At 33.7% G+C, this 9,297-nt stretch overlaps 1 protein-coding gene across 1 annotated transcript; it reads left to right on the plus strand.

Moving 5' to 3' along the window:
* The first annotated feature begins 1,715 nt into the window (after positions 1 to 1,715).
* LOC108983082 (abscisic acid 8'-hydroxylase CYP707A2-like) lies at positions 1,716 to 4,729 on the plus strand. Its single transcript, XM_018954613.2, has 7 exons — positions 1,716 to 2,014; positions 2,113 to 2,431; positions 2,553 to 2,939; positions 3,069 to 3,246; positions 3,362 to 3,468; positions 3,665 to 3,783; positions 4,264 to 4,729. The coding sequence occupies exons 1-7, from the start codon at positions 1,812 to 1,814 to the stop codon at positions 4,424 to 4,426; spliced, it is 1,476 nt and encodes a 491-aa protein (XP_018810158.1). The 5' UTR covers positions 1,716 to 1,811; the 3' UTR covers positions 4,427 to 4,729.
* The last annotated feature ends 4,568 nt before the right edge of the window (positions 4,730 to 9,297 follow it).

Raw genomic sequence — 9,297 nt, forward strand, 5'->3', positions numbered from 1 at the left:
ATGATGAGATCTGATGGTTTATCTATCCAAATAAACCTTAAGGCTTCGTTTGTATTCGTAACCCATCTTAATCTATCTTAACTCATCTCATTTCATCACTATAACTTTTTCAAATTCACACATAAAATATAATAAACAATTCAACTTTTTTAAATTTTAAAATAATTTTTCTAAATTTTCACACAAAATATAATAAATAATTCAACTTTTATTCTACTATTCATAAATCATCTCAATCTATCTTAACTCATATTTGAATCCAAATCACTTCTAAATCTTTCAAAACCTTTTACTAATAAATTTATGTGATCTGACCGTTGACAAGTCTTTAGTTTCCACCAAATGCCACCTTGTCAAGTGCCACGTATTGCGACGTTACACGTACAAGACTTTGTTTTCTTTGTTTTTGGCAATAGACATTGGTTTGAAACGTCCACAGCTTTATAAATCATGAAAAGTCCTCTTATCTATATAACACACCAAGTGTCACATTCACCTGATAATATTATTGGCATAGTACAAATATTGATGTATTTATGAAATTACTTGTAAATATATGTTAATATGAACAAGATGTAATAATGTACAATCTGATGTATTACGTTACATTATATCAGTTAATTAAAATTTTATTTTTATAAGAAATCTATTTAAATCAAATAAATTTTTATATATATTTTAAGTATTATTAAAAGGGTTTTTTTAATCATAAATTATATTTTAAAAGGGTGCAAAAAGCTGAAAAGCCAATGAGTACTACTACAAATTAGTAAAATTATTAAAGATTAAAAAACAAAATTAACAAAACAAGAATAACCATTAACAAAATAAATAAACCTTTTTTTAATTAAACAAAAAAAATCATTGAAATGCTGCAAAAATTATATAGAGCCGTAAGGAAATGAAGAATTCCTCCGAATCACTTTAATTTGAATCTTGGACCATTTTAGTCTAAGGTGGGTGGGAATCTCATTGAATACAGAATGTCCCAACCCTCATCTGCTAACCACTAGATCAAGATTATAATTTGGATCATGTCAAACATACTAGCTCCAAAACTATGGGCAGAAAACTCGCAATCGGGTCGGATTCGACGACCCGAATTGAGTATATATGGTGTGAGATGCATGGCAACTGATCAAAGTGAACAAGTTTATATATAATAAGTGGGTTTGGCAAAAAGAAGAGTTTTGATTAAAAGAGTGAATGGCATGTTGACATACTACGTATGAAGGTAGAGCAAATGATCAGAGGTGGTGGTGTTGGGCACTTGAAAACCTTAAAAAAAAAAAAAAAAGTATGTCAAAAATTATTGAAGTGTTACCTTTTCTGGTAAGATAATTAGGGTCATTTTTTCATTTTCTTTTATGGCTTTATGGGTTCGAAGTGATAAGTTATAACAAAAGCGCACATCTTTCGTGAATGATCACACCAATTACAAACTCACACGGTCTGAGAGACTCGGAGCCTACTCCACCATACCCTTTCTCCAACCCTCGAGACACGTGCTCTGTCTGATCTCCGGCCCCCTCTCTCTCTCTCTCTCTCTCTAAGACCAAAAACATGAGCTGGAGGGGGACTTCCGTGTGTGGGAATTCAAGTTGTAATGGAAAGGCCACCTTCTCTCTTTCCCCCTGTTTCTTGCCCTTTTTCCCTCTCTTTCTCTGCCCACAACAACTATATATAACCCCTCTCTTCTTCACTTCTCTATTCAAACCTACTTGTTCTCCATTTTTGAGCTCCCACGGCCACTACTACTTCTCTTCAGTAACACTTCTATATATAACTCTCCCAAAGGCACAAATACAGTCATGGAATTCACATCCATGTTCAAGTTTTGCTGTTTTGCTTCCATTTTCTTCGTCTTCTTCATCCATTCCCTCGTCAGGTTCTTCAGTTCCAGTCGCCGGAAATTGCCTCTCCCGCCCGGCTCCTTGGGTTGGCCTTACGTCGGGGAGACCTTCCAGCTCTACTCTCAAAACCCAAATGTCTTCTTTGCCTCTAAACAAAAGAGGTTTATACAAATACCGAGTCTTAACCTTTCACTTTCTCCTTGACTAAACTGCTAGGAAGTAGTTTTACTAATGGCAGATTGTTCGTTTTGATTTATAGGTATGGCTCTATCTTCAAGACGCACATATTGGGGTGTCCCTGTGTGATGACTTCGAGCCCGGAAGCTGCGAAATTCGTGCTCGTAACTAGTGCTCATCTCTTTAAACCCACATTTCCTGCAAGCAAAGAGAGGATGTTGGGAAAACAAGCCATCTTTTTTCACCAAGGAGACTACCATGCCAAATTGAGGAAGCTTGTTCTCCGGGCATTCATGCCCGAAGCCCTCAGAAACATAGTGTCCGACATTGAATTCATTGCCAAAGATTCAATCCAATCTTGGGAAGGCCAGCTAATCAACACTTTCCAAGAAATGAAGACAGTGAGCTCCCCCACCTTGAATTTCATACTTTCCCTGCAACCAAACAGAGCATCTTCCCCAGTTTCAAGCTCCTTTTCGTTTCCTACTTTCTTAGTCAAACTTATGAATGCTTGATTTGCAGTTTGCTTTCAATGTCGCGTTGCTTGCCATATTTGGAAAGGATGAGATTCTGTACAGAGACGATCTAAAGCGATGCTACTACATTCTTGAGAAGGGTTACAACTCAATGCCCATTAACCTTCCGGGAACACTCTTCCACAAGTCCATGAAAGCAAGAAAGGAGCTTGCTCAGATCTTGGCCAAAATCCTTTCGACCAGGAGGCAGATGAAGCACGAGCACAACGACTTGCTCGGATCTTTCATGGGCGACAAAGAAAGCCTCACCGACGAACAGATTGCCGACAACATCATCGGCGTCATATTCGCTGCTCGTGACACCACCGCCAGCGTGCTGACATGGATACTCAAGTATCTCAGCGAGAACCCCCGTGTTCTTCAGGCTATTACCGTAAGAACCCCTAAATAAAATACTTCCGTTTACCCACCAAATCAACGATCTTTTCAAGAAATAAACGTTAAAAATCAAGAGTATTAATGAGCTTACTCAGATTTTTGGGTGCTTGTGATTTTTTTACAGGAAGAGCAAGAGGCCATAATGAGGAGTAAAAAGGATCAAGGTTGTGACGAGAGAGTTCTTACTTGGGCAGATACCAAAAAGATGCCGATCACTTCAAGAGTGATTCAGGAAACACTTAGAATTGCCTCTGTTCTATCGTTTACTTTCAGAGAGGCAGTAGAAGATGTTGAGTATGAAGGTCAGTTGCTGCAAAATATTTTACCCAATATCAGTCTCATGACTGTTCTACTTTTTATGATTTATTCTTCTTATTTCTGTATTAATTTTTTTGTTTGAAAATTCTTCTTCTTTAGGGTATCTTATACCGAAAGGGTGGAAAGTTTTGCCACTTTTCAGAAACATTCACCATAGCCCAGATATCTTCCCAGAGCCTGACAAGTTTGATCCCTCTAGATTTGAGGTAAATTTTCATTCAACACAAAATGTATGGTTGCATTTACACTCAAATATTCTGTGAATAGTAATAATAAAATAATAATTAATAATTAAAAATAAATAATAAATAATAATAAAATATTAGGTATTCATATTCTCAATATCCAAATTAAAACTTTTAAATCACTACCTAGAGCTAAACTCGAATTCCCATCTGACAGGTTGCTCCAAAGCCCAATACTTTTATGCCATTTGGCAATGGGATCCACTCATGTCCAGGCAATGAGCTGGCCAAACTGGAAATATCAGTCCTTCTCCATCATTTGACCACAAAGTACAGGTTGGTGAGCTTACAAAATGGTAGAATCGTCACTTCCTTTTTCACAGTTTATTGCTAATGTGAAAAACTATCACAACCATTTATTACAATAAAGGATTGATATTTGGAAAATGATAGGGTTACTATCTTCTTACTATTTATTTACTATTTTTTTTATATTTGATTTCTTTTATAATTTTTTATTTTACGTAATAGTTAAGGAAGTGATAATTAGTAAATTTATATATTTTTTTAATTTTTTCTTAATGATTAAGGATGTTAAAAAAATATTTAAAATAAAATAATAAAAAAATAAAAATACTACAAATAGTAAATAGATAGTAAATAAGTATTAAGCCTATCACTACCTTTGATATTTATTAACTCTCTTATCATATGAAGTATTAAAGCAAACAGAGTTCCTTCCTATAAATAGAATGTCTTATGAGTCTATCTGTTGCTGACATGAATTCTGTTACACTATCTACTACATGCATGCAGGTGGTCTGTGGTGGGTACAGAGAATGGGATTCAGTATGGCCCTTTTGCTCTTCCCCAGAATGGCCTGCCCATCAGATTATCTCTGAAGAAAGTGACCTCCCCCCAAAAAGCTTGTCCCAACGACAAGAATGACTTTCCATATATAGAAAGAATGGCACTTTAATTGGTTTCCAACTTTCTTATTGTAATGATGATGAGAAAGCTGGCCACAATCACAAGCAATAAGCAAGCTGTGAGCAGAGGAAAAGTTCTCTCTCTCTCTCTCTCTCTCTCGGGGCCAAAGACGCCTAAAGGAAGGAGCTAATAAAAGATAAGAGTAGCATCCAAAAGGGAAGCCAAAAAGTGTACAGAAATTAAGAGCCTTTCGTACCAAAAGGAAAGATGTGCAAGCAAGTTATGTTCATTTTCTTCTGTTTAATTTTGGGTTCCTCAGGATGTTGAATTAATATATTCAAATATGTTTATATAGATTTCGGAGTACTGGTGTTTTTATTTCTTAAGAAAAATTTAATTGTAAGTGATTCTACACACTAATACGCACATTCATTCAATATGATTGATCAAAAGTAAATTTTATTAAAAACAATGCTAATTTAAATTTAAAATATGAATGCAACAACATTAGTACGCAGAATCATGATCTTTTCGCCCGGTTCAGGTTATCCGACGAAGTAAGAAGCAAGCATTAGAATAAGAATAATGCTACAACAGAGTTGACTCCATATATAATTCATTCAAATCAAATAGAGACAGCACATGAATAATTCCAATCGGTACTGTTCTGTCCAATTAAAATGAAAACCCTTCTTTTTGAAACAGGGCATAGTCAATTAATTGAATTTCTGACCAAAAACTAGCTAGAAAGCACTTGTTGCATCCATTTTTTTTCATGAAGTTGGGATATCTCCTAGTACTTGATTTCTCACTTTTCTCAAAATATGCATTCATGCATTGGCCTGTTGGCTGTTTCTTTATCCATGCATACATATGCATGAAGGATTGAAATCATATAAATCATGATATGTAGGTTTAATTTGTGAAAGAAAATCAAGCTAATTCAAGTTTTGGAACCCCGGCCTTATACGTGAAATCACCGCTTTAATAGAATATTTAATTAAATTGGACAGAGTGTAGAATTATCAGGTTCCAACTCAGGTCTTTTATTTTGATACAATGTGAAATCATTACTTATCCCAAAAATTTAAACTCATGAAAATATGTAGATTTTATTATTTAATTTATATCTTAACCTTATACTTCATTATTCTTTAGGTCACTCACTACTTTAGTAATTAATTACCACTCTTTTTTTTAAATGATTAATCAGTACTCGGATGTGATCAATTGGGATCATGAGTTTTTCTTTTCTTTTTTTAGGATGGCTTGTGTTTTCTTCTTGATTATTTGTTTCTTTTGAGCAATTTCCAAAACTTATACCATCTTAACATGATGATGCAATGCTGTCTACCAAATTAGGAAAATATATAATACAGTGGTATTTTCTTGAATTATTTACATATCGATTAGACTCATTGCATTGTGATAAATAGCATAACAAATTAATATACCCTTGATATCAGATTCAACTTGATTCATATCTCAAAGGGAGAAATATTTAGGAACAAAATGGAAGATTTTCTTTTCTTTCTTTCTTTTTTATTTTTTATTTTAAAAAATGGCCTTTATATGTTTCGTTTGCTAAAACTAAGCAAAATATGACGTACTATATTTGGCCTTTAATCAAATCAATATAATTAAGCAAAAATAGTAAAACTTTTCCTCTCATCTTTCTTTAATTCTCTTAATAATTAGCCTATAAATTGGAATATATTGGCAAGGATTTAATAAGTAGGTTCAACATGTTCATGAATATTTAGTTAAATAAGTGAAGTGTAGAGTCGGTATTCGAACTTAAGACTTGATCTGCTTTGATTCAATATAAAATCATAATTTATCTAAAAAAAGTAAACTAATGTGAAGATATAGATTTTAATACTTCTAATTGTCTTACCAATTCCCATACCTATATATCAATTTGTCATGTTTTGTCGTTGATAGTTGTTGTCATAATTAAAGACAACATATATATGGATACATGCAACCAAAATTGAAAATATGTGTTGATCTCATAGCACTGGCATTGGCTTAGTCAAATGACAGTGCATCTTTAAAATTTGAAAGAATACATATGAAATGAGTTGTATTGGAGTAGTCAAATAGTGGGAACTTCAAATATGAGTTACAATATTTCCAAAGCTTTTTTCATATGAAGAGATGTACTATTCATCTTCAAAAGTAATATTTTATTTCAAAATATCATACCCAACTGCTCCATAACATTTTCCACGTTTTTCATCTTCAAAAGTGATATTTATTCCAAAATATTAGACCCACGTTTTCCACAATAATTTAAGTAAAAATTAAATTATTAATTAATTTATAGTTAGTATAATTACAAAATATGAAAAAAAATTAAAAAAATAATATTATATTATTATTTTAACTAATCTAATATGAGATTATGACTTGAATGATTTTGAATTTATAAAAAATATGTATTTTTAGTTAAATTTTAGAGATAATTTTGATGAAATCAAAGTCGATGAAATCAATGTGAATGATGTTAGAATGTTCAAATGCATTTAATTTATTATGCATGCATGCATGGGTTATCTAATACTAATAGCAATCAGTTCCATGAATTCAACTTCAAGATCACGGCCAGAATATATCGGACGTACGACTCACGGCACTCGTACTGATCATAAAAGCATTCTCGAATGACGGATGGATGGATGGATGCATGCAGACCTATGTCTAGCTCCCCATTTTTCCAAGTTCACATGAAGTATTTTGACATTTTTCTTCCTTTTGAGGTTGCGTGCATATACATATGCATGTGTCCTGTACGTTTGCCTTTTCATGATAATTACTTCTAACTGCTATGTCGCATTGGAATATGATTCATGAGATGATATTGCATGTTGACAACGTTTTTTTTTTATGGATGGTTTATTAGGAATCATAAGAGAAAAAATAAACAAAAATTAGAATAAATCCCACGCAATAAAAAAAATTTATGTTATTCGACAATGTGAATATATTCACGGAGCTGTAAATGATTTTATTCAAGTGAAAATCAAGAATACAGTGTGGCGGCCATATGTGCCATGGTAGAGTTTTTTTTTGAGACAACATAAGAATTATTTGATTCAATAGATCAGTCAGCAAGACCCGAGTGACCATAGTTATCAGCAACTTGATCAGCTTAAGCGGCAGTTTCACAGGTTTGTGAAGATATATTCTCGTGGATCAGTTTTCCAAGCTGATCAGCCAACTGATTCAGTGGCTTCCCTCTCTCCCTTTACTTCGAATCAAGACTCTTCTTCAAACTTAGGTTTTCTAGCTATCATTCTCTAGATTTAATACAATATATAATAAATCCTAATTAATTCGCTTCGGTAATTTGAACCAGCTTTCTGCTCAAGCCTCCACTCCATGACCCAAAAATCTCATTAAGAATTTATAAAAAAATCACAATAAATTCTTATGATCTAGTCATATCATCAAATTCAGGCGCACGCAAAGAAAGTAACACTCCACACAAAGAAGCCCAACATAGTTATCTTTTGCTCTTTTTTTTTTTTTTTTCAGGAATAGAACTGTCCTATTTTACAACCACAAAGTGATCAATGATCATCGTCATCATTCCCTAGACAACGACCTTACCCAAACCTGCATGCAATAAATCCACAATGCTGTGCGTCAAACTTTTGAAACTTTGCTTCTCGAGTTTATCCAAGTCCTAGGGCTCGATCCAGTACTAAAGTTTGGAAGGAAAAAGGAAAAAGGAAAAAAAAAAAAGAAAAAGAACTCGACTTCCATTTGGTTAATTATTTGAAAGGGGTTTCCCTCACTCATAAGTCCACTAGTTACTCTTACGTAATGGATTTCACCCTGATACCAGACCCCAAAGCTTAAATTTACCCACCAAGCAATTCGTCTGTAAGGAAAAGTAAGCAATGATGGCTGATGAGATAGACAAGACTGACGTCACTCTGCCGCATCTCACTCATAGGGACTCGTACAGGACAAAACGGAAAAGACGGAAAACTTTTGATCTTTTGACAAGGGAATATCGAAGGACAGCCAATACAGCCTGCAAAATAAAGTAATCAGAATTAAGTCATGCTGTATTAATAGGACCACTAGTACTTGAATAACACGTCACATTAATGACGTCGTCACATAAACACGCCGCATTAAAGGATCCTGACAAAAAAAATAGTAGTGAGGTTGTAGGTCCCACGGGGGGAGGCACGATCTGCCCCCCAAACTCCTGGTATAAATAGCAACTTCTAGATACGAAAAAGCTCTCTCAACTATTCTTCTTCTCGCTTCTCTGATCTCTAAACTCTCTCATTATTTACAAAATTCTAAAATACTTTACTGACTTTGGCATTAGAGACTTCGCGGCTCCATGATTGTCCTCTCCCAACTGCTTTTTACTTCGTTTTCGCAAATCCAGTTTTAAAAATCTGAATTGCTGAAACCTAATCTAAAGGCGTACGAAACACGACATTAACACATATAACTATATATATATATATATGTTGTTCAATTATTTGTTCTATTTGTATTCATGCCACAAAATTAGTGGCTCAAAATTGGTAAACAGCGTAATTTGTACGTCTGATAGGTACTAGTCCTGCTCATGCTATTTAATATATTAAGAAATTGCTGAAATTAATTAATCTCAGGAGCTTAATGTGATCACACATAAAAGGATTAATTTTCTACTTGGGAAAAACACTAATATTAATTCTTGATTTTCCCCATGAAAAAAGAAATGGATGTTATGGCCTAAGATCATATATTACCAAAGCAATATTGTGGCTTTCGTACTTGCTTGCGTATTGCATATTTAGAATATTATTTGTCATTAATTTGCAACATGCAATAATATGGGACTTAATTTTATAAGGTTGTATTGATTGAAATAAAATGATTTTTTTCCTTACAAATTTGCCAAAT

The sequence above is a fragment of the Juglans regia genome, chromosome 9 (assembly GCF_001411555.2).
Source record: "Juglans regia cultivar Chandler chromosome 9, Walnut 2.0, whole genome shotgun sequence".
NCBI classification, from domain to species: Eukaryota; Viridiplantae; Streptophyta; class Magnoliopsida; order Fagales; family Juglandaceae; genus Juglans; species Juglans regia.

What these genes read in the sequence shown, in the direction of transcription:
- LOC108983082 (XM_018954613.2), top strand. Translation starts at nt 1,812, where the DNA reads ATGGAATTCACATCCATGTTCAAGTTTTGCTGTTTTGCTTCCATTTTC. An exon ending in TTTGCCTCTAAACAAAAGAG is followed by an intron (nt 2,015 to 2,112) that starts GTTTATACAAAT and finishes TTTGATTTATAG; the next exon opens with GTATGGCTCTATCTTCAAGA. An exon ending in GTGTTCTTCAGGCTATTACC is followed by an intron (nt 2,940 to 3,068) that starts GTAAGAACCCCT and finishes ATTTTTTTACAG; the next exon opens with GAAGAGCAAGAGGCCATAAT.